Source organism: Podarcis raffonei, chromosome 13, assembly GCF_027172205.1.
Source record: "Podarcis raffonei isolate rPodRaf1 chromosome 13, rPodRaf1.pri, whole genome shotgun sequence".
Classification (NCBI taxonomy): Eukaryota; Metazoa; Chordata; class Lepidosauria; order Squamata; family Lacertidae; genus Podarcis; species Podarcis raffonei.
In genome coordinates this window covers 13619206-13644643 of record NC_070614.1, presented here as the reverse complement: position 1 = coordinate 13644643, position 25438 = coordinate 13619206, and the positions used below count along the sequence as shown (strand labels likewise).

Here is a 25438-nt window from a genome sequence, read left to right as displayed (position 1 = left end):
TTTGGCTGCAGTTCATTTATTTTCAGCTTTGTGTTCTTGCTATAAAAAAAGTGCACCTAGGCATTCCGTTGTTGCGCCCATAACCTAGGTTTAAGGGGCCATTTAAGCTCCTAGCTTTATATCTCTGTTTCTAACACTGAGAGGGTCAATCTGAAAGTGCTCAGAGATGTGGGTTATTTTGCAGCACTCAGTTTGCTTCAAGCTGCAAGGGAACAGCAACTCTGCTACCACACCTTGGGAATTAGGAGTGTCCAGAAGCAAAAAGAGGACAAGGCTTCTAGCTATGCAGAAGAGGGGAGTTCAGCAAGGGTCGCGTTGCTGTCTGAAATTTTGCTCTGTTGCATAACCTTGTCCCCTTTTCCTCTGCCTACTGTGCTTGGAATCCAAAAGTTGCCCTTTTCCACTGCCCCAAATGTGGTCATGAACATGAAATGGAGTAAAAGTACACACAGCTGCAATTTAGGAGAGGGAGGTGTTAAGTTGTGGGTGAACATATCAGACGACACAGCGATTCTTCAAACAGCTCTTGTTTATTCAGAGGCCAGAACGGAACTGAACTGAAGGGCTCAGTCAGCCTGCTTATATAGAGCTCCAGTACAACGTTACTATAGCAACTTTCTAAAACTATCCAATCACTGAACGTCACTTTTGATCCTTCATTTGCATAACTATCTACAGTATCCCCCTGCTAAAACTATCCAATCACTGAGCGTCACTTTCGATCCTTCATTTGCATAACTATCTACAGTATCCCCCTGCTGGCCCAGGGTGAGAACTTCAGTACATAACAGGAGGGAGGGAAGGAAGGGAGGGAGGGAGGGAGGGAGGGATGTATTGATCAGCTGCTGTGACGTAACTCCTGCTTTTCTCTCTTGCTCATCAGGTCTTCAGGAGGAGAAGACGATAGTGGGTCAAAGAAACCGTAAGTAGCGCCAGAGTCAGTTCCTTCTTCCATTCAAATCAGAGGTGGGCAAACCTCAAGCCCAGCATTTGATGGATATATTTTTTCCATTTAACGTAGAGGCTCAGAAATCGAAACATTTATTTGCTTCATAATATCTGGAGAAGGTGATTTCCTCCCGCCCGGTCCCCTTCCTTTGATCAGCAGCCATTCCCATTGGCTTTCCGTCTTTTATTCTGTTTGGCATGAAGGTTTTCTCTTTCTGGTGCTGTAGCGCTATGCAAAGGAACAATTTCTTTCCCGTCGCATTTTCATGCACATGACATGTTTCTGGCAGAATTGCATTCTGTGGCTTCTTTGCAAATCAGACACTGGCTGCTGTGCAACTCTCTCTAAGCAAACTGGAGGCTTCTTTCCATTTTTGTTTTAGATTTTGTTTTTAAACTGGCTCTCCAGTATATATTTGTTTAAAGACAAGTCAGGAGAACCACTGGAAACTTAAAACCTAGAGACAAGCGGGGGGGGGGGGGGAGAGTTGGAAGTGTTCAGAAAGAGGCTTCCCATCCCAGATTTCTTGTGTTTCCCACTCTCCGATCAAGCAGGATTTGCAAGTGTGTGTGTGTGCATGCATTAGGCAATACAAAAACCTGCAAAACCTGTTTGGCTAGAGGCAAAAATGTGCACACATTCTGAGCAGCAGCACCAGTTTCAAACTACTTGCCTTCATCTCTCTGAAAATAACTATTCGCCATCTCTAGTTCTGAACTGATAAAAGTCGTGTGGCAGGGGAAGGACTGTTCTCTGGATACCTCTCCCTCTTAAGACTTGTTTAGGAATGCAGGGTATTTGCATGGGTGTAGCCATGATTTTTGTTGTGGAGAGCAGCCCAAAGTTGTTGCCCCATAAATCTGTTGAGCTTTTTGGGGGGGAAATACCCCCTAGGAGCATGCAGGGGGCAGGCTTTGGTTGGGGAGGGGGAGACTTCTGCTGGAGGGAGGCAGAACCTCAGTTAATCAGTGCTTCTCAATAATATCCATGGGTATTTGTAACAAAGCTGTATGTGGCTAAAGACAGTGATTCCTGTGATGGTACTCGCTAACAGTGTGGAATACTGCACTGCCAGCAGTCATTTTGTGCTGAGACACCCACAGCCTGTTTATCATATTAGTTCTCCAAAGCTCTTCCCATTCGGCCATCATTACTGGATGTCCAATGTCCTGTGCCCATCTAATCATTGTTGCCTTAACCTCCTCCTCCTTAACTTCCCATTCCAGGAGAAGTTGATGTATTCTCGAAATTACCCTGATTTTATTATTTATTAATTCTGTTTCGAGTTTAGAGGGCTGATTATCAAATCCAATCTTTTTATCTTGTTTAAACATTTCATATATTTGATGGTATTCCAACCAACCAGCCTGTTTATCAAGATATAAGTACCTGCACCTCTTTTTTCCTCTCTTTTCTTTTTTACCAAAAAAAAGTACTGGCTAAGGGGGGTGGGGTGGAATCAATACTATATTTTTTTTTTTTAGCAAATGAATCGGTTTTCCTCTATCAGATCTAGGTTTAGATCTCCTCAGGTGAGCAGAGATCTCTTTTAGGAAGTCCATCTCGGAGACATTGGGTAGTGTTTGTATTTGCTTGTTATATTTGCTTGTTCTTTTCTTTCTGCACGCTTACTAGCTCTTCTAACTACAAATGGGGGAGATTTAGACTCCTTCCCCTATAGATATCAGCAGCTAGTGCCCTCTGGGACCAAATCTAGGGACAAGAATGAGGAAGTGATGATAGGACTTGCTTAGGATTTCTGCTTCCTCCAAGAGGTCCTTGTTGTAAACATGGTTGCCAGCACCCTGCTTCCGCTTAACCTTCACTAAAAGCAACACATACATATATGCACAGAACATCAACCCCCAGGTGGTTGTATAATTTGCATTCCCACCCTCCACCCCGCCAGAACCTGTTCCTAAGTTTATGCTAAAATATTCCTGCTCCACAAACACTAATCTATTATCTCTGCCAAAGTTTGCCAACAAAGGTCTTGCAACAGCATCAATAATACCACCTTAGGAGGCTGTGTTTAGGTACCGCAAGATGCCTGGTGTATACACCTGCAGCATCATAAACTAAACTAGCAGGCCAGAATTGGTTCGTGCTGGCAAATCACAGGAAAAGATTGCAGGGAACCGAGCAAAGAAGCGGGACCAGTTTGGAACATTTCCTTAGGGAGGCTAGATGTGGTCTGTGGCCTGCCTGTTGCAGAACAGGTGTGTCTTTATGGAAATGTGCATCCCGATCCCATTCGTGTTGTTTCAAAGGTATGTTCCAATGGGACTTCTTGCTCTTGTTGTAAACAAAAATTGCCCTTTTCCCTTATGGGGTATCCAAGAGCCCATATAGGGTCCTTACATAGGTTCCCTATTGGTAGGAGAAGATAACAGAGGCCAACCAGAGAATATTGAGAAGCAAAGCAGCTAGTAAGCTTGATCTTTATTGATCTGTTGCAACAGGGTGCTCCCCTCACCCGCAGGAGAGAGGAAGAACCCAGAACAATAGCGTGCAAGGCCTTATAAAGACTTTTGAAATTGCCACCCTGTAGATCAAGACCATCCCCAGAAACATCATACATACATCACAGAAGGGGTGTAACCTAAGACCACCCCTCAGATACATCATACCTACATCACAGAAAAGGCGGTCTAAAACAGAAATTTGAATATTGTTTTTCTCCTGTCCTTGTTTATCTCCTGTCTGGCAGGTTACTTGATTCGATTGCCTGGGTAGCCTGGCCAGTCTTTTGTAATGATAAATACTTAGTTCCTGGGTCATGTCACAGGCTCACACCCTATTCATATCTTAAATGTGCCCTTAAGACAGGATTTGTGAGGAAAGAGACAATGGGGAGGTTTCCCACTTTGACCTTGCAGAGAAAACATTTGCTCAGTTTAGGAATCAAAATGGTTCCAGGTCGGTCTTCCTGTGCTGATCTATGTACGTGCTTGGTTGGTACGCTTATGAACATTACCATATGTCTAAGACCTCAAAATTCCTATCACACTCTTAAGTGAGCATACACAGGATTGAGACATGACTATGTCCTCTGGGTAGCTCCAACAAGAAAGCATTGGTTCCACTGCAGATTGCAGACCTTTTTTCTCTTTTTGTACCAGATTGCATGGGTCTCTTAGCCCCTGCCACATACAGCTGCTACCTTATTATTATTATTTTTATGGCAAGGCTTCGTACACCTTTAATAACTATACTGAATTTCTGCATGCCACCAGCTGTTAAATGTACAGTCCGCCCCTCCAAAAGGAGATAAGGAGAGTTTTAGTGAAATTACTGCCTTCCACCTAACAGTGAAGGGTTCACCCACCACAGTGTCCTTGTTTCTTATCTGTGGTCCTAATCTCCCAGCTGTATAGTGACACTGGGTGATGGTGCTAGGATGTGTCTGGTGGGCAGGCAATAGGGAGTGGCGAAGAAGCAGTCCCAATTTCAGTGGTGAAGAGCAGGACAAGGTATAGCTGAGGTGCCGTGTCTGACCACCATGTGGGTTGAAGGTCTAAATCTTTTGTCCCTGTCCCTGGCTCAGCCTTTCCTCTCCTCCAGATTTGACTGAAGCATGGAGCCCTCTGGTTTGGCGGTGCTCTTATTGAATGCCTGGTCAGTCCATAACAAGGCTGTAGTTTACCCATCATGGAGTTACAATTTCCAGCAACCCTTAGCAAACTACAGTTCCCATAATTCTTTGGAAGACTGTGCTCTGAATGAGCTTTGAAGGTGTGGGTGGGTGGGTGTACAGAGCCTCAGAATACCGTATTTTTTGCTCTACAAGACTCACTTTTTCCCTCCTAAAAAGTAAGGGGAAATGTGTGTGCGTCTTATGGAGCGAATGCAGGCTGCGCAGCTATCCCAGAAGCCAGAACAGCGAGAGGGATTGCTGCTTTCACTGCACAGTGATCCCTCTTGCTGTTCTGGCTTCTGAGATTCAGAATATTTTTTTTCTTGTTTTCCTCCTCCAAAAACTAGGTGCGTCTTGTGGTCTGGTGCGTCTTATAGAGCGAAAAATACGGTAATTCTTGTGTTGACAATGTGCCCAGGAGAGCTCAGGACAAAGGCCACCATCTTGTTCACACCAGCCAGATGCTGATGTGAAACTCGCTAGCGGGACCTGAGTTCAGTTGCGCCCTCTCCACTTCTGATTCCCAGCGCTGGTATTCAGAAGCACAGCTTCTGCGATGCCAGAAATTGTAGGCATCCGTCTTTCAAAAGGGGAATCGAAAAAGGGAAACAGCACTACAGAACAAAAAGGCAGTTCCCAGTTCTTAGTCTGCCGCAGCAGTGGCACTGGGGAGAAAGTTTGCAACACTCGACGGAGTAGAATCCAGTTCAACTGGTTCAATTTTAACCTTGCCTTCCCTTTTCATTTGCAGGAGTTCAGCTGAAGAAGGCGAAGGGGATGAAGAGGAGGATGAATGATTGTCCTTTTGTGAATATTGCTGTATATTATCTAGAGCACTTTATAAAGTACTATTGTTGTTTATAAGGAATACTATTAAATGCATTCCTCTGAAAGGTACCCTTTTTGTTAGCTAACATTTTTTCTTATCTCATGTTTAGCACTCATACAAGCCAGGGGGAGTTCAAAGCAGTTCACATTTACGTCTGTAAAATAACTGTATCCCACTTCACAGCCTCTCACGAAGCTCCCAAACCTACTTACAAAAGACCCCAGGAATAAAACTAATACCAGGCAGCACAGATATAACATTGGGTGCATGTAACACCAGGATTAAAAGGGACGCGGGTGGCACTGTGGGTTAAACTACAGAGCCTAGGACTTGCCGATCAGAAGGTCGGTGGTTCGAATCCCCATGACGGGGTGAGCTCCCGTTGCTCGGTCCCAGCTCCTGCCAACCTAGCAGTTCGAAAGCACGTCAAAGTACAAGTAGATAACTAGGTACCGCTCCAGCGGGAAGGCAAACGGTGTTTCCGTGCACTGCTCTGGTTCGCCAGAAGTGGCTTAGTCATGCTGGCCACATGACCCGGAAGCTGTACGCCGGCTCCCTCGGCCCATAGAGCGAGATGAGCGCCGCAACCCCGGAGTCGGCCACGACTGGACCTAATGGTCAGGGGTCCCTTTACCTTTATCTTTTAACACCAGGATTATTCAGACAACTGCTCCTGGCCTCAACGTTTTGTGGTTTCAGCTGCCACCTGCTAGCCAGCAACTCCCACTAAGGACCTCTGAAGCAAGGGAGCGATTATGATGGAGGCAACTCTTCCCTTGCTGACAGTAGGCCATCACCAGCTCTCTTGGGGATCTCTACAACAACTCTGTAATCCTCGCCATGGTTACTGTCCTCATATTGCAGATATTGAGATATGATGCCAAGAGATTTTTTTTTAAAAAAATAATATTTATTACCTTTCCAACAATTTAAACACTACAAAAAAAATAAACAATACAATACAATACAAAAACACTACATGACTCTAACACATTAAACTAACAAAACAAAACAAAAACAGTTTAAAACACATCAAACAATTTCAATATCTTATCTTTCACTCACTTATTTCAACGACCTCCTCACACCTCCCTTTTTGTATTCCACTTCTGTTAATTGTTTCAGCAATTCCTTTCCATCTTCCTCTGTTTTCTATCCTATAATTATCTTAACATATTCTAACCTTATTTTTTCCTTTAATACTCTATTAATCTATTTATACTTAATTCCTTATAACATTTCTACTAAAGCCATATAACTTCATTCCAACATTTTTCTAACATTCATTAATTTTACAGTATTTCTGTAAATAGTCTTTAAACTTTTTCCAGTCTTCTTCCACCGACTCTTCTCCCTGGTCTCGGATTCTGCCAGTCATTTCCGCCAGTTCCATATAGTCCATCAACTTCATCTGCCATTCTTCCCGGGTGGGTAAATCTTGTGTCTTCCAATACTTCGCGATGAGTATTCTTGCTGCTGTTGTTGCATACATAAAAAAAGTTCTATCCTTCTTTGGCACCAATTGGCCGACCATGCCCAGGAGAAAGGCCTCTGGTTTCTTCAGGAAGGTATATTTAAATACCTTTTTCATTTCATTATAAATCATCTCCCAGAATGTCTTAATCCTTGGGCATGTCCACCAAAGGTGAAAGAATGTACCTTCAGTCTCGTTACATTTCCAACATTTATTGTCGGGCAAATAGTAAATTTTTGCAAGCTTGACTGGTGTCATGTACCACCTATAAATCATTTTCATTAAGTTTTCTCTTAGGGCATTACATGCCATGAATGTGGTCCATAACTGTTCCCAGTCAGCCATCATTATGTTATGTCCAACGTCTTGATGCCAAGAGATTTCAGCTTTGCCTAAGGCCACATCGAATTCATCCTACAAGTGAAATTTGAACCAAGAAAATATTATCTGAAGAGGGGAGGAAAGGGGTAGATTAGCCTCACAATTCCAGATTAAAGCATGAATGGTTGCTGGAAAAAGGGGGAAGGCATTCTGCGTATGGGCCAGAGTACTCTTTCTCATTTACTTATTTACTTCTATATTGCAGGTCTATATGCAGGAAACGAGAACTAGTTATGGAGCGCCCAACCAAGTCCTGGCTCAAATTTGAGTCCTATGTGCATGGTCAGAGGGGCTCCCCCCCAGTTCCATGTGACCTCCGTTGCAGAAAACCATTCCCCAAGCAAAGCCCTAGGTAAAGGTAAAGGGACCCCTGACCATTAGGTCCAGTCATGACCGACTCTGGGGTTGTGGCGCTCATCTCGCTTTATTGGCCGAGGGAGCTGGCATACAGCTTCTGGGGGGGGGTATGTTTTTGTTAGGGGGCAGAATCTCAGATTTTTATTGATTGGGGGGGGGAACCTGCATATGGCCCAGGAGTATTATTTTAAAAGGTAAAGGGACCCCTGACCATTAGGTTCAGTCGTGGCTGACTCTGGGGTTGCGGCGCTCATCTCGCTTTATTGGCCGAGGGAGCCGGCGTACAGCTTCCGGGTCACGTGGCCAGCATGACTAAGCCGCTTCTGACAAACTAGAGCAGCGCATGGAAACTCCGTTTACCTTCCCACCGGAGTGGTACCTATTTATCTACCTACACTTTAACGTGCTTTCAAACTGCTAGGTTGGCAGGAGCAGGGACCGAGCAACAGGAGCTCACCCCGTCGTGGGGATTCGAACCACAGACCTTCTGATCAGCAAGCCCTCGGCTCTGTGGCTTAACCCACAGCGCCACCCGCGTCCCCGATAGTATTATTTTAGGATCTCACATTTTCCTACCTGAAAGCTACCAGTTCCCAGGCAGAGACATGCTGCAGGGAGCAAGGAAACATCTCTTTCTGGTCTGTTTTAAGAATGCCTGCATTTTCCCCACGCTCTGCTATGCTCTTCCCTTCTTTACTACATCTACGCTTTCTCAGGGGGCGGAGCTTGTTCAGGGTATTGCCCTCTTTCAGCCAGTGAAATCCCAGAACGGGTGTGTCTGCCAATCATCGAGCGCAGGCAGCTTTGAGTAGGCGGGATCCAAGCACGGTAGGTGGGAAAAAAATAGTCCTGGCGGCCGGCAGGGGGCACAAAGGAAAGACCCGCCTCTGTTTTCTGCTCCTGTCCTATCAGAGCCTTTGCTCTGCCCATTCCTCACTATAGAATGTAGAGATAAAAGAAGAGTGGCGCGCCTCGCACAGGGCGGTGATTTCTGAGCTCGCATTTTGAAATCCTTTAATAGCGTATTTTGGTTTCCCCGTGCACAAATAGAAAGATCTTATTAGCCATAGAAACCGACGGCGAAATTCAGGCTTGTGCAATAGCGGTGATTGATCTGGCAGCAGCCTGAAATGAAATGAAATGAAATATTTAAAAATTATATAAAATTATAAAAAATGAATTATAAAATAAAAGGGAGACTGGTTCCTTTTTCCCCAGCTGGTGTATGTCGATTTCTGAGGTTTAAAACATTAAACACAACATGCTTTTCCAACATAACGGCAGTCCATTATCCTCATATAGTAAGCTGAGCTGAGAAAGTGGCTTAAGAACACAGAAAAAGGCTTTTTATCCGGAGTCCATCTTTCTCAAGAGTCAGCAATTTCTACCTGCCAACTGGTGGCTGCTCACCAGGTTTTCATGCAAGGGACCATCCCGGCTCTACCTTTAGGTACCAGGGATACAGGACCAGCGCAGGACATTTTGGCACCTGCGACAAACCACAAAGCGGTACACACATCCCAACTAGGGAGGAAGGGATGAGTGAAGGTCTCGCATCGGGAACAAAAGGAGGAACAAAAGATCTGCATCAGGAACAAATCAAATCCCGACAGCTGAAGTGGGAATCAAAGGATGTCATAAAGGGAAAGGAGGTCCTGCTGTGAATGAGGCCAGACAGGACACCCCAAAGGGCATTGGTCTGACAGAGAACCAGGCAGAGGGCCTTCTTGGTAGTGGCACCCGCCCTGTGGAATGCCCTCCCATCAGATGTCAAAGAAAAAAACAACTACAGTGGTACCTCGGGTTACATACACTTCAGGTTACAGACGCTTCAGGTTGCAGACTCCCCTAACCCAGAAATAGTACCTCGGGTTAAGAACTTTGCTTCAGGATGAGAACAGAAATCATGCTCTGGTCGTGCGGCTGCAGTGGGAGGCCCCATTAGCTAAAGTGGTGCTTCAGGTTAAGAACAGTTTCAGGTTAAGAACGGACCTCTGGAATGAATTAAGTTCTTAACCCAAGGTCTGTATCTGACTTTTAGAATACATCTGAAGGCAGCCCTGTTTAGGGAAGTTTTTAATGTTTGATGTTCTATGGCTTTTTTATTCTGTTGGGAGCCACCCAGGGTGGCTCGGGAAACCCATCCAGATTGGTGGGGTAAAAATAAATAAATTATTTTTATCATTATTATTATTATTCTGAACTACAGGCCCAAAGGAGGGCTGATTGAGTGGTCTGATACAGGGATTTCATAGAAGGATGTTGGAAACGCTGGAAGAACCCATTCTGATGTTTTATTAAAGAAAGGTGTCGACTTATAACACGGAGCCTCTCTGCCCTTACAGACAGACGCAGGGCAGACACCTCAATAGTGAGAGGTTGTCACGGCTTGTCTGCAAAGTGCTAATACGTTAAGCGTTACTTATACCGTACAGAACTATCCAAAAGGGGAAAAGAAAGCTCCCCTCTGAGAACCCAGCATCCTGGGGCCCACAGATAAGCACAGAATCAAAGCAAACCAATTAGCATATAACAAAGCAAGTGAGCTCGTTCTTGTAACAACCGTCTATTAATTGTAGGGTTATCTTGTGTAATAAACAAAAATCTGCCCTTATTCCTTTATGGGGGACACAAGAACCCATATAGAGTCCTTTGTAGGTTCTCCGTTGGTAGGAGAAAATAACAGAGGCCAACCAGAGAATATTGAGAAGGAAAGCAGCTAGTAAGCCTGATCTTTATTGAACTGTTGCAACAGGGTGCTCCCCTCACTCGCAGGAAAGGAGGAGGACCCAGAACCAAGGTGTGCCTGCCCTTATATAAAGGTAAAGGGACCCCTGACCATTAGGTCCAGTCATGACCGACTCTGGGGTTGCGGCGCTCATCTTACTTTATTGGCCAAAGGAGCCGGTGTACAGCTTCCGGGTCATGTGCCAGCATGACTAAGCCGCTTCTGGCGAACCAGAGCAGCGCACGGAAACGCTGTTTACAGTGGTACCTCAGGTTAAGTACCGTATTTTTCGCACCATAGGACGCACTTTTTCCCCTCCAAAAATGAAGGGGAAATGTGTGTGCGTCCTATGGTGCGAATGCAGGCTTTCGCTGAAGCCTGGAGAGTGAGAGGGGTCGGTGCGCACCGACCCCTCACGCTCTCCAGGCTTCGCACACCTCTCTGCAAGCAGCGGGAGCCAAGCGCTGGGCTCCCGCTGCTTGCGGAGAGTTGCCTGCATGCTCAGGCCTGCGCGCGCTGAGCTCAGCACGTCCAGGCTTCGCGGATCTCTCCGCAAGCAGCGGGACCGCTCCCGCTGCTTGCGGAGACTTGCCTGCATGCCGAAGCCTGCGCGCGCTGAGATCAGCGCGCCCAGGCTTCGCGGACCTCCCCGCAAACAGCAGGAGTGGTCCCGCTGCTTGCGGAGAGTTGCCAGCATGCCGAAGCCTGCGCGCGCTGAGATCAGCACACCCAGGCTTCGCGGACCTCTCCGCAAACAGCGGGAGCGCTCCCGCTGCTTGCGGAGAGTTGCCAGCATGCCGAAGCCTGCGCGCGCTGAGATCAGCGCGCCCAGGCTTCGCGGACCTCTCAGCAAGCAGTGGGAGCGCTCCCACGGCTTGCAGAGAGCTGCCTGTTTGGGGGCTGGGGTCGGGGGAAGCTCGAGCTTCCCCCGCCCCAGCCCCGCGCCTGGGGGGGAAATAATTTTTCCCCTTTATTTCCCCCCCCAAAAAACTGGGTGCGCCCTATGGTCCGGTGCGCCCTATGGTGCGAAAAATACGGTACTTAATTCGTTCCAGAGGTCTGTTCTTAACCTGAAACTGTTCTTAACCTGAAGCACCACTTTAGCTAATGGGGCCTCCTGCTGCCGCCGCGCCACTGGAGCACGATTTCTGTTCTCATCCTGAAGCAAAGTTCTTAACCTGAAGCACTATTTCTGGGTTAGCGGAGTCTGTAACCTGAAGCGTATGTAACCTGAGGTACCACTGTATTTATCTACTTGCACTTTGACATGCTTTCGAACTGCTAGGTTGGCAGGAGCAGGGACCGAGCAACGGGAGCTCACCACGTCATGGGGATTCGAACCACCGACCTTCTGATCGGCAAGCCCTAGGCTCTTTGGTTTAACCCACAGTGCCACCCACGTAGACATTTTAAATTCCCTGCCCTGGCGCTCAAGACCACTCCTCCATACATCATACATACATCACAGAAGGGGTGTAACCCAAGACCACCCCCCACAAACATCATACCTACATCACAGAAAAGGTGGTCTACAACAGAAATGTGAATGTTGTTGTTTTTCCTGTCTGTCAGGTTATCTGATCATGCCTTAGCTGATTGCCTTTCCTGGTAGTTTGCCCATTCCTTTGAAATGGTGATTACCCAATTCCTGAGACAATGGGAAGGCTCCCCCCCCTCCTTGCAGAGAAAACATTTGGTCAGTTGGGGAGTCAAAATGGTTTCAGGGCGGTCCTCTCGTGCTGCTCCAGACATGTGGTCCACATATCTATGTACGTGCTTGTTTGGTACATTTATGAACATTTATTATATATATAAGACCTTGGTTGTTGTTTTTTATTACACTTGATTACTAAGACGATGAGTTTGCAGAGCTTCCAGAACATCTCACCTTTGGTCCCCCCCCCCCCATTTTCTCCCTAGGGTTGAGAGTAGCACTTTCTATTCACTGAGGCCAGGTGGCAGATCCAGTCTCCAAGGAGCGTGGCACAGCTGCTGCTGCTGCCACCACCGCAGCAATAGTGGACAATGCATTTCTTGAGCGGGCTGGCCCTGAACCCAGGGCTTTCTGCACGCAGAGCAGATGTTCTGCCGCTGAGCTGTGGCCCTTCGCTGCAATGTAGCCCAGCTGCAGACGCGGCTGTCCCCAAAGTGCAAGCAATTCAGATAATCACACGGGATATCAATGAATGAATGAATGAATGAATGATTTCCCCCGCATAGCCTGAATGCGGAATATGCTGCTGCTTAACCACATTTCCCCCCTATTATTTTCTAGATTATAAATAAATAAAGGATTTGCACCATGTACCCTGAATAGGGAATACGCTGCTGCTTAATCGCCCCCCCCCCGCCCCTATTATTTTTGTGGTTATAAATGAATGCATGCATGCATGAATGAATGAATAAAATATTTCCCCCGCGTGGCCTGAATGGGGAATACGCTGCTGCTTAATCGCTTTTTCTCCCCTATTATTTTTGGGATTATAAATGAATGAATGAATAAATAAAATATTTTCCCCGCGTAGCCTGAATGGGGAATACGCTGCTGCTTAATCGCTTTCTCCCCTATTATTTTTGGGGTTATAAATGAATAAATAAATACAATATTTCCCCCGCGTAGCCTGAATGGGGAACACGCTGCTGCTTATTCGCTTTTTCTCCCCTACTATTTTTGGGGTTATAAATGAATACGTAAATAAATAAAATATTTTCCCCGCGTAGCCTGAATGGGGAATACGCTGCTGCTTAATCGTTTCCCCCTATTGTTTTTGGGATTAAAAAATAAATAAAATAAAATATTTTCCCCGCGTAGCCTGAATGGGGAATACGCTGCTGCTTAATCGCTTCCCCCCCCCCCCTATTGTTTTTGGGATTATAAATTAATAAATAAAATATTTCCCCCGCGTAGCCTGAATGGGGAACACGCTGTTGCTTTAATCGCAGCCGCCCGCGGCGAGGGAGAGGTTGGACGGGGCGGGGACAGAGAAGCCTTTGCAGCTGGCAATTTGTTACCTCGTGGGCCGCTCTACCCTTTCCCCGCCTACTTATCTCTGCGGCTCCTCGGGCGGCGGCGTGACGTCAGGAGTGACGCGCTCCCTCCCTCTGGCTTGTTCGGAGCTGACTTCCGGGTTCCCTCAGTCCAGCTCCGCCATCCGCGCCGCGCCGCTGAGCGGGTGAGAATTTCTCTCTTTCTCTCTCTCTCCCCCCCCGCCTTCTTGTCCGCCATTCTCTTCAAGCGCCGCCTCTGGTGGGGGTGAAAGGAGGCCGTGCAGAGGGAGGAGGAGTCGGGGGAGCATATTCAGGGGGGAGAAAGTTGGGGGGGGTAGAAAATGAAGGGTTAAGGTGCGTGGACAGGGGGGACGAAGAGGAAGAAAAGCTCGGTGTCAGGTGAAGGGATGGATCTCTTAAGGTCTCTCTCTTTCCCTGTCACCCTTTAGCGTGACCAACAGCAGCCACTGGTCACCCTCTCTCGTGACCAAGAGCAGAACCCAGGGCAGGGGTGCTAAGCACAGGGGTGGACTTCACTAAAAGGGCGCCCCGAGCCAGGACAAAACCGTTCTTATTTTCTTTCCGAAATCGTTCTTATTTTCAAAACAATTCCTTTTGCTACAGTTGCTTTTCCTGTCACCCTTTAGTGCAGGGGTCAGTAACCTTTTTCAGTCGTGGGCCGGTCCACTGTCCCTCAGACCATGTGGTGCGCCAGACAATATTTTGAAAAAAAATATGAACGAATTCCTATGCCCCACAAATAACCCAGAAGTGCATTTTAAATAAAAGCACACATTCTGCTAATGTGAAAACGCCAGGCAGGCCCCACAAATATCCCAGAGATGCAGTTTAAATAAAAGGACACATTCTACTCATGTAGAAACACGCTGATTCCTGGACCGTCTGTGGGCCAGATTTAGAAGGCGATTGGGCCAGATCTGGCCCCCAGGCCTTAGTTTGCCTACCCATGCTTTAGTGTGACCAACAGCCACCACACTGTCACCTTCTCTCGTGACCAAGAGCAGAACCCAGGGCAGGGGTGCTAAGCACAGGCACGGACTTCATTAACAGGGCGCCCCGAGCCAGGAGGAAACTGTTCTTATTTTCTTTCCAAAATCGTTCTTATTTTAAAAACAATTCCTTTTGCTACAGTTGCTTTTTATGGATCTTCTTAGGAGGTACTTGTACAAATATAGTTGTTGTTGTTGTTGTTCTTTTGCACCTACTCGGCTCGGCAGCCTCGGGAGGGGATCCGCCTGCATTGGCTTAATTCGAGCGCGGATAAGAATGCAAAAGTACAGATAATTTATTTATGGCTAAGGTCACCAGCAAGGAGCAGCTTTAGACCGCAGTCCTGTGCACACATTATTATTGTTGTTGTTGTTGTTTATTAAATTTATATTCTACCTTTCATCTGAAGATCGCAGCACGGTTTGCAGTATAAAAACACAGAAATGCATAACAGAAAAGCAGTAACACACACACTAGATATATTTAAAAGGCCATGCGTTGTTTAATCAGCCCAAGGCCTGGGAGAACATTTTTGCCTGGCACCTAAAAATATGTAGCAAAAGTGCCGGGCGAGCCTCCCTAGGGGGAGTATCCTGCAAGTGGGGAGCCACTGCAGAGAAGGCCCCGTTCTCTTGTTGCCACCCTCCAGACCTCTTCAGGAGGAGATACACAAAGAAGGGCCTCAGAAGATGATCTCAGGGTCAGGGTAGGTTCATATGGAGAGAGGCGGTCCTTGGGGTATTGCAATCCTGAGCCGCTTAAGACTTTATAGTTCAAAACCAGTACTTTGCATTGAAACTAACTGGCAGCCATTACAGTCGGGGCAGAATCTGTGTAATAAGCTCAAACCGTCTTGCCCTGGTGAATTCCGCACCGGCTGAAGTTTCTGAGCCGTCATCAGAGGCAGCCCCATGTATAATACCTTGCAGTAATCTAGCCTTGAATTCAGTGGCACCTAATTCTGAGTAGTCACATATGGGAGGGCACCAGCTTCCACCACAGTGGTGCCCCAGAGTTCACCCCTTTGCTTTCTCAGTAGTTGCTATAACGGAAAGAGTCTTCTTTGGAGATCCCTCTTAGCTGAGGAAGATTGCCTTCCATGAACACGGTTGTAACAGTGATTCCGTAAGTGCCTGTGGAGGCCAATTCTGGATCCACGTCCTTCCACAGTGGGGACATAGGTTTCCAGGCGGGAGTCGATCACAGTTTGACAAACGTGCCTTCCTCTTAGCGTGTTTCTCCCTTTCGTTCTGAGCTCAAGTGTCACCTTTGGTAAATGCTGTTCTCTAATTGAAGCGTTCGCCCATCAGTGTTTCCCAATTGTTGGTGTTTATACAGTGGTACCTCTGGTCGCAAACGGGATCCATTCCGGAGGCCCGTTCACAACACGAAAGGAACGCATCCCGCATCTGCGTGCACACAGGTCGCGATTTGCCGCTTCTGCACATGTGTGCGACGTCATTTAGCGCATTTGCACATGCGCGAGCGGCAAAACCCAGAAGTAACCCTTTCCGGTACTTCCGGGTCGCGCAGTACATATCCTGAAAGAACATAACATGAAGCAAACATAACAAGAGGTATGACTACTACTTTTTTAAAGATTTGCCTTGAGAGACTCTTTAAACCTCTTTTGTTGACCACAAGCATTATGCTTTCCATTTTTAAGTTCGGAATAGAGTAGTTGCTTTGGAAGACAATAATCAGGCATCTGCACAATATGACCAGTCCAACGAAGTTGATGTTGAAGAATCATTGCTTCGACACTGGTAAAACCCTGCTCGTGGGGGACACTTGCTGTAAGGTAGTGCCTGCCCCCGAGCATGTGAAACTGTGGTTGTGCCACCACTGAAACACATCCCACAGGAGGGTATGATGCTTGTCCACAGACAGTGGCACACAGCACTGTACTCTTTTGAGTGTGCTTACAATGTAATTTGTGCTTGCATCACCAACACCCAGCTGTCTATGCATTTGTGCAGGTGTGTTATGTTAGGGCTGTCAATCTGAATAAGAAATCGGGTCGGTCATGTAGCTGCATATATTTAAGGCCTATATTTAAGATTATATCTGCATAAATTAGCATATGAAAAATAGTTTTACAGGAAAATCACACTTGCTGTAACATGTTACAACACACTTCATCCAGCAGAGGCATTTTCTCATTTCTGCTGAATTGAGGGGTAAGAATGTCTTTGTATTTCAGTACATAGACCTATTTGTTTCTATAAAGCATTCATAGTAAAGCTATACTCTGCCTTTTAGGACAGCTTTCCTCACAAGCCAGCTCACAAAAACTGATTAATAACAATTTACGGGTAACAAAATCAGCCCCAATACGGTCAACAGACAGTGATAAATACAGGAGAATATAAAACAGCAGACTCCAGGAAACTAAAAACACAAAATAGAATAGCAGCTATAAAGAAGTTTTTAATTAAGTTATTGCCTGTGAGCTGCAAGCCCACCTATATTTAGTTTAACCAAGGACAGTGATCTAAATGGGATTTACTCATTTGTGAAGGATTACAGCCATTCCTTTTCACATCACCAGACACCTGCAGACTGCATGCTTGCTCTTCTTTGACAATTTGCATAAGTACTTGTATTTAAAATAGTATTCAAAGTATTCCTTCTGAATCATTGGAAGCATCATATTAGTTGTGCAACACACTGTAAATGGTTTGCTCAGTTTATTGACTAGGACAGCAGTCGTATGCATTTCCCCATAGGATTGCTCTGCAAACATTATAGCTGTGCAGTGTGAATGTGTGCATTTGAGTTTATAAAGTGTGTGCTCTTTATTTCACATGTCAGTGCAATAAAACCATCATGCAAGATTTTATGAGCACCTAAAGCTCTTTAACTGGGGACGCGGGTGGCGCTGTGGTCTAAACCACAGAGCCTAGGACTTGCCGATCAGAAGGTCGGCGGTTTAAATCCCCGCGACGGGGTGAGCTCCCGTTGCTCAGTCTCTGCTCCTGCCAACCTAGCAGTTCGAAAGCACTTCAAAGTGCAAGTAGATAAATAGGTACCACTCTGACGGGAAGGTAAACGGCGTTTCCGTGCACTGCTCTGGTTCGCCAGAAGCGGCTTCGTCATGCAGACCACATGACCCGGAAGCTGTACGCCGGCTCCCTCGGCCAATAAAGCGAGATGAGCACCGCAACCCCAGAGTTGGTCACGACTGGACCTAATGGTCAGGGGTCCCTTTACCTTTAAAGCTCTTTAACGTACTCTGCTTGAAGCCCATAGTTGCAAAACATTTGGTGCAAGATCACATGCACTTTTTTAAGCATATCACTGCCATCAAGGCAGAAAAGTAACACTGCTGGAAATAAAGAAGGGGAAAGAACTGCTTTCCACATCCGGTACCCGATGATCATGCCCCTCCCCAAAAGGATCCCGTGGGGTAGAGCTACCAAACATAGGGTGCTTCAGGTGTTGTTAGACCACCTTCCACCATCCTAGACCAGTTGTCATGCTGGATGAGAACTGGACTCCCAACAATGTCCGGAAGGCCACTGTTTTTGCACCTTGCCATACGTGGTGCCGAACACACAGACAAACACAGCGCCCACTCTCACCCTGCCTTTCATGATAGGCATTTTGCAGATAAAGGTGTTATTCTTTAGTATGATCAAGATACAGAATCCAGGTAAATGACAGGGCTGTGTTTTCCCCACATAGGTGAATGATTGCGTAGAAGTCTCTGCTCAAGAACCTTTTACAGATAAATTTATTGCTGACTTTGTGCCTCTGCTTACCACTGTCTTGTGTGCTGTTTTCATATTTGGAATCTGAGTATATTTTGTGTCTGGTTTTTGTTTGCTTGTTCATGGGCATTTAAGCACAGATAATGATGAACTTTGATCATAATTTGTGTCAGGGCTGAATGCCTTTCTTTCACTCATGTGAACCTTCCCACTCAGTTATGCAAGGATACCACAATCTGAGCTGGGAACTTGCAAAATGTGACAGTACGAGCTTTTACAATCTCAGAGGTTGGGAAATCTGCCGCCAAGAGCACAAAAGTTGTCATGGCCAAGATACTTGATTTCCTCGCTGTGCAAAAATACTGCTTGTTGCTCTTGTTGGAGGGTTTACCTGATAATTTGGGCATTTGGACAATATGGGCATTTATCACCTAAACCAGTGATGGCCAAACTTGGCCCTCCAGCTGTTTTGGGACTACAACTCCCACCATCCCTAGCTAACAGGACCAGTGGTCAGGGATGATGGGAGTTGTAGTCCCAAAACAGCTGGAGGGCCAAGTTTGGCCATCACTGACCTAAACCTTTGTAACCTGTAAAGAGTGAAGGAGGAGGGATCATTTACTTTTGATAGGTCAGATGAACAGAGCTGTTTAATTACCTAATTGCAAGTGGTTTCCTGCCCCCTGAAAAGGGGTGTTTCTCTGTTCTCTTCAAGGCCCAACTGGACGTTACATGAAATGTCAAACTTATTTTGATGTTTCATAATAATAGTAAAACAGCTGCAGGCAGCCCAATCAAGACTGGGACCACGGAAAGGGCAATTGACCCTCTCTCCGATTCCACAATCCTAATGAAAATTACTGACCTCCCCAAACTGACGTTGGCATCAGTTTTTAAGCTTAATTGTGCAATTCTTTCTCCAAGCGTTGTCTTATCTCCTGCAAGGACAGACTAGGAAGCAGCAGATTAATTTGCTGCTTCTCTCAATAGCCATCAAGTGTATGTGCTAGGGATGAGAAACCCGCGTCCCTCAAGTTCCCATCATCTCTGACCACAGGTCATGTGGATTGGGGCTGAAGGGTGTTGGAAACTGAGCGTGCCTGGAGGACCGCAGGTTCCCTATAACTGATGTGTGCAGCATTTGCCTTTATTTCACTATTTATGGGGGAAAGGGCTCCTGCTGATGGTTGTAGTTCTGATTTCATTCATGTTCATAAGGGCGCTAAGAACAGTGTGGAGAACTTGGGAGTTTGTGGCTTGATGCCTTTTGCTTTTCTCTGGAGAAAGCCATTTGGACTAAGGTGACATGATGTTTACGTCACATAGACTCATAGAATTGTAGAGTTGGAAGGGACCAGGAGGGTCATAGCTCCCCATAACTCCCTTTCCTTCCTTTTACTCCCATTCTCAATACATGTTCCATGCCTCTAAAAATGTTTCGGATCATTTCTCTCTCTTTCTCTTTGGAATCTTTTTTTTAAAACCAACACAAAGTTATAAAAATCCAAATATATCTCCATATACAGAGATTTCTCCAAATCTCAGGACTCCCCACCCCCTCCACGGAGTCCCATTTTAAACATTTTAAACATTACAAACTCTAACTTTTATGTCAATCCATATTGTCCATGGTAGTTGTTACGCTACAAGTGAAATAAAAAACCTGCCCATGTTTCCATCTGCTTGCAGTGGTCTCCTAGATAACTTACAAATTTCCCCCATTCTTTTGTAAAGTTTTTGTCCTCTTGGTTCCTGAGTTTTCTGGTCAGTTTTGCCATTTCGGCATAGTCCATCAGTTTGGTTTGCCATTCCTCTCTGGTAGGGACCTTGTCTTCTTTCCATCTCTGGGTTAGTAGTATCCGAGCGGCTGTTGTTCCGTACATCAAGAGTCTTTTCTGCTCCTTTGGGGTGTCGGTACCTGTAATTCATAATAAAAAAGCTTCTGGTTTTTTAACAAAAGTTATACATCACCTTACCAACAAAGGTCCGTATAGTTAAAGTTATGGTTTTCCCAGTAGTGATGTATGGAAGTGAGAGCTGGACCATAAAGAAGGCTGATCGCCGAAGAATCAATGCTTTTGAATTATGGTGCTGGAGGAGACTCTTGAGAGTCCCATGGACTACAAGAAGATCAAACCTCTCCATTCTGAAGGAAATCAGCCCTGAATGCTCACTGGAAGGACAGATCCTGAAGCTGAGGCTCCAATACTTTGGCCACCTCATAGGAAGAGAAGACTCCCTGTAAAGGACCCTGATGTTGGGAAAGATGGAGGGCACAAGGAGAAGGGGACGACAGAGGACAAGATGGTTGGACAGTGTTCTCGAAGCTACTGGCATGAGCTTGACCAAACTGCGGGAGGCAGTGGAAGACAGGAGTGCCTGGCGAGCTCTGGTCCATGGGGTCACGAAGAGTCGGACACGACTAAATGACTAAACAACAGCAAAATTTTAAACATTTCCCCCCCATTTTGTTATATATCATTTTGGATCATTTCTCGTGCCAAAGGGGGGCATGGCAATCGAAGATCATGGGAAAATGCTGAAAATGATTCTCCCTTCCATCTCCGCTGCCGTGCCCCATAGTTAAGGCGGCCTACCCAGCTTGGACTCATGAAAGCTTGGAGGTGACTGAGGAACAGCTCACCCCTCTATGCTTTCTGTCATGAGGAATGCCAACAGGCTGAGCATTGGTGCAAGCAAAGGGCCTGAATGCTTGTGGAGGGTGTGTCATTGCAGCAGTGCAAAGCTGGCTTGGAGGAGGAAGGGTGCAGCTCCCCGCTTCCCAAAATGCATTGACCATTGTTTACCGCAGCAGTGAAGAAAGTAGAGAATTTCCTCCAAAATTAGTGCAGTTCCTTCAGGCTTGCAAAAGCAGGCACGTTTACAGTGCAGAAATCGCGTTGCCAACGTTGATGAGCCCTCTGTGTATCCCGTGCTGGCTGCACGTTGAATTTTGAAATATTCCCTTTAGGGCCAATGGCTCATGCAGATGGAATCTCACTCAATGGCCTCCCAAGGCAGGTGATGGGGAACGAGATGTTCCTCACTCACAAGCCACCGAAGTATTTGTCACGCTGGCTAGTAAGAAACAGGTGGAAGGTCCTTCCTCACCTGCTGTGGATTGCTGCTCCCGCCATGGGCCGTGGCAACAAAGAGCAACCTCAGAGGTAGCAGGTACGTCCGTACAATACCTTTTTAGTGTCGGCGGTCAAATTTTGATGGGGTGAGGGTGCTGCGGAGGACTGAAGGGAGCAGGCGTGGTGGAAATCCTTCCTAAAGGCCGTGGTGCCTGGGCTTTGGCCGGTGAGGGAGGCACTTAATATGAGGAATAGTGATTTGTTGATTTAGTTAGCCTTACTCCGAATCAGAGAAGTATCTCTGACATGTATTTGCTGAACCTTTTACAGTGGTACCTTGGTTCCCGAAAGCCGCAAACCCGAAAGTGAGTGTTCCAGTTTGCGAACGTTTTTCAGAAGCTGAACATCCGATGCGGCTTCCTCTTGAGTGCAGGAAGCTCCCGCAGCCAATCAGAAGCTGCGCCTTGGTTTTGCGAACTGTTTCAGGAGTCAAACAGACTCCCGGAATGGATGAAGTTTGAGAACCAAGGTACCACTGCGTTTAAAAAACCCGAGAGAGGAGATTCCTCTGTTTAACCTGTTCGAGTTCTGAACTGCTCTTTGTCATCAGGAAGTTTTCCTGAAATGTCTTTAATTTTCTGGGCCAAAGGCTCAGCCTTTTAAGTTGGGTGTCCTATTCCTCATGCCCTCTGCCACCTACTTACACTATATCATCATCATCATCATCATCATCATCATCATCATCATTATTAGATTTGCAGCAACATTCCATGATCTCATTCAGAGGTCTGTTGCAAATACTGGGGATTGAATTTGGGATCTCAGACACTCAAAACTTGCTTCCTTTGAACCCCGTTATAAACCCTCTGGAATCCATATGTTGCTTGGCATCCGTCTGTCTCGGGAGACAATGGGAGAGTGTGCCTTAGGGGAGGGCGAAGTCAAACCACTGGAAGGTTATAGCGCCTGCTGTAGCTGTAGACACCGATAAAGGAGAGACATGTTTTGTTGCAGCTGGGGCAGATGAAGGCATCCAGTTTTGCTGCTGCAGATGATGGCGTTTCTTCTTTCTGCGCTCCTCCCAGTGGATACATTCCTCCTCTGGCCCCTGCTATGGAAGCATGACCTGGCTGATGGTCTCCACACACCGCTGCTGTCTGCAAGGCATTCCCACCTGTTGAGACATGATATTTCTACAGAGGGGGTCTTTAGACTTTAAAAAATAGTTCTTTGTATTTATTTTGAACAAGGTCTTCAGATTTCTAGAGAGCTAGTGGGTGGGACTCCCTGCTTGCCTGCCTGTCTCTTTCTCTTTGCATAGGATGGGCAGGATCTGAAAGGGAGAGAACCACGTGGTGCTCACCCAGCAGGTGACTTTGTAAAGCTTTCTCAGCTTCTTCAGAAATAATCACCATAGACATTCCAAGCTTACAGATATTTCATTTGCCAGCATCCCCGATAAAGACCCCAAATGTGGGTACACAGCATCAGTCAGGTGGGGAGGAAAAGTCTCATCATTCATGTTGCACGGAACAAAGTGTTCACGTCCCAGAGATGAATAGCTTTTAAGTTTCCAGGTTCCGACTTAGTCACTATGTGACTTGTCTATTGTTGCTTATAACCTTGCGTCTCATGACGATGACTTGGAGTCTCTCCACTGCTCACAGCTGCCTTTTGTCTTAAAAGAAAGAAACGATCTGACTGACTCTGGGATATGCAGTTTCAGATTTCTGGAGAATACCAGTGGCTTCTGGATTTAGCAGTCTGCTTTAACATAGATGTGGCTCCCTCATGGATAATATCACGGTGAGTGGGTGGAATGCCAAAATATATCCTTGCACAACTATGTCTCCGTGTCATAATTGTGCCTACATAGCACACTTTATATGTGCTTTTATTTTTTGGAGTATGCTGTGTGTATATATATATATATCTACCAGTTGTTTTAGAGTTTGTTTTTTAAGCTGCTTGAATGAAGTGGGTTTGTGCAATGAGGATTTTGTTCTTGAGACCAGGGGGTTCAAACAATTGTGTGCCCTTGATTTTTATTCCAGCTGCTCTAATGTACACGAGAAAGATTTAAACCAGCCCCTGTGCTCTCAGTGTGCTGCGTTTTGATGCATATTTACTAAGAGCAGCTGAGAGAACTAAATCTGTGTGAGCTTTATGTTTCACAGCTGCGAAATGCCTTCCTTCGGCAAGATTCCACACTGCCTCCCCCTTCGCCGCACAAACCCCGTCTTTTCTTCCAGTGTTTGTTTGTGAAGAGACTTTTGGGAACGGTGCCTCTGAGCCGTCACACACTCTGGCGTTCAGCCCGGTGTTTTTCAGGAGGAGAAACATTTCTAGTCAGCAGCCACTCAGCTTTTCTGTTATGAGAAGTAGCGAGGCAACGGTCATCAACCCCTTGTTTGTCAGGAGCAGCAGCGAAGGCTCTGTGTGCCGACGGCAAGTGGTGGCTGTGGTGGGATCCTGTCAACAAGCCCCTTGTATGTACAGTCATACCTCAGGTTACAAACGCTTCAGGTTGCGTTTTTTCAGGTTACGGACCCGCCGAAACCTGGAAGCACCGGAATGGGTCATTTCCGGGTTTCGGGGGTCGCGCATGTGCAGAAGCGCTAAATCGCGCTTTGCACATGCGCAGAAGCGCCGAGTCGCAACGCGCGCAGATGCGCCACTGCGGGTTGCGAACGCTGCGGGTTGCGAATGTGCATCCCGCACGGATCACGTTCGCAACCTGAGCATCCACTGTACACTGGTACCTCGGGTTACATACGCTTCAGGTTACAGACGCTTCAGGTTACAGACTCCGCTAACCCAGAAATAGTACCTCGGGTTAAGAACTTTGCTTCAGGATGAGAACAGAAATCGTGCTCTGGCGGCGCGGCAGCAGCAGGAGGCCCATTGGCTAAAGTGGTGCTTCAGGTTAAGAACAGTTTCAGGTTAAGTACGGACCTCCGGAACGAATTAAGTACTTAACCTGAGGCACCACTGTATTGAAAAATATGACTTTTGTGCTGTCTGGCCCTAAAATGGCGACTAGACATTCCGTTTTGGCAACTGTAACCCTGGTTTAAGGAGCCATTTGGCACCAAGCTTATATATCTGTGTTTCTAAAACTGCATGGAGCCTGATAGTTATTTAGTGAGGAGAAAGCACACACTTCTTATCACTTGGTGTGTTCCAAGACTGAACCATGGAATAGAGAACAGGGTTTTTGTGTGTTTATACTTGGATGTTTTTAGCTGCTTTTTATCGGACTTGCGCTGTCTGTGTGGCCCTGGGTTCTCCTGGCTAGAAAGGACTGTAAAGTTAAATAACTGTACAACTAAGCCACTGTAAAGCAGCGAAGGAAAGTGTCCCAGAGACATGTGGAGCAGTGCAACTTTGAAATCTTGGCCTGTGCACAAGATTGTACTGCAGTCTGAAATGCTTTTGCTGTTGCGCTTTAGGTTGCCTTCAAAGCAAAAGCATTTCAGAACACGGCATAACCTTGTGCACAGGCCAAGATTTCAAACTTGTCCAGCCTGCTCCAGATGAGTGGAGGTGGCATATATCAGCTGGGAGAAGATGTTTTGTGCATGCTCAGAGACACACTTGTGCCATGATTTCCTGCACTGGAGTCAAGGTCCGGTGTTTAAAATAGGCTATGGGGCTGCCACAGCATGCGTGTCCCAGAATCTGTGTGAAAAATGGTTGTAAGTAGTTGCGTTCTTTCCACAATGGCCTGCCTCCCCCAGTACCACCTGGTCTGACTAGCAGTGGATTTCCAAAGTGTCATGCGGGGACTTTCACAGCCCTGCTACTCAAAATTCTGGGCTCCCTATTCATGCAAATATGTGTCTTGCTATTGGACTATGGCCCTAAATCTGAAAAATCCAGGTCTCTCGGCCAGCTAAGAAACTTGCAATGTTATATAATCATAACAACATATTATTTATACCCCACTCATCTGGCTGGGTTTCCCCAGCCACTCTGGGCGGCTTCCAACAAAATATTAAAATACAATAGTCCGTCAAACATCAAAAGCTTCCCTTCAGATGCCTTCATTGCCTTCAGATGTCTTCTAAAAGTCTGGTAGTTGTTTTCCTCTTTGAAATCTGGTGAGAGTGTGTTCCACAGGGCGGGCGCCACTACCGAGAAGGCCTGGTTTCCTGTAACTTGGCTTTTTGCAGCGAAGGAACCGCCAGAAGGCCCTCGGAGCTGGACCTCAGTGTCTGGGCAGAACAATGGGGGTGGAGACGCTCCTTCGGGTATATTGGACCGATGCCGTTTAGGGCTTTAAAGGTCAGCA

General features: G+C 46.5%; 2 protein-coding genes across 3 annotated transcripts in view; both read left to right on the top strand.

Moving 5' to 3' along the window:
- LOC128400598 (leucine-rich repeat-containing protein 37A-like) overlaps positions 1–5483 on the top strand; it is a 38026-nt gene extending 32543 nt beyond the window's left edge. The window contains exons 17-18 of the mRNA XM_053362897.1: positions 884–922; positions 5338–5483. Coding sequence (XP_053218872.1) covers positions 884–922; positions 5338–5383 — 85 coding nt within the window. The 3' untranslated portion in view covers positions 5384–5483. The remainder of the gene's footprint in view (positions 1–883; positions 923–5337) is intronic.
- A 7977-nt stretch (positions 5484–13460) lies between these two features.
- Positions 13461–25438, top strand: part of PLEKHM1 (pleckstrin homology and RUN domain containing M1) — a 41443-nt gene continuing 29465 nt past the window's right edge. Inside the window, exon 1 of one of the 2 annotated variants that reach the window (XM_053361396.1) lies at positions 13461–13528. The gene's annotated coding sequence lies outside the window, so the exon portion shown is untranslated. Of the gene's footprint in view, positions 13529–22575; positions 22951–25438 lie in introns of those variants that run through there. The other variant, XM_053361395.1, reaches the window with a different exon arrangement.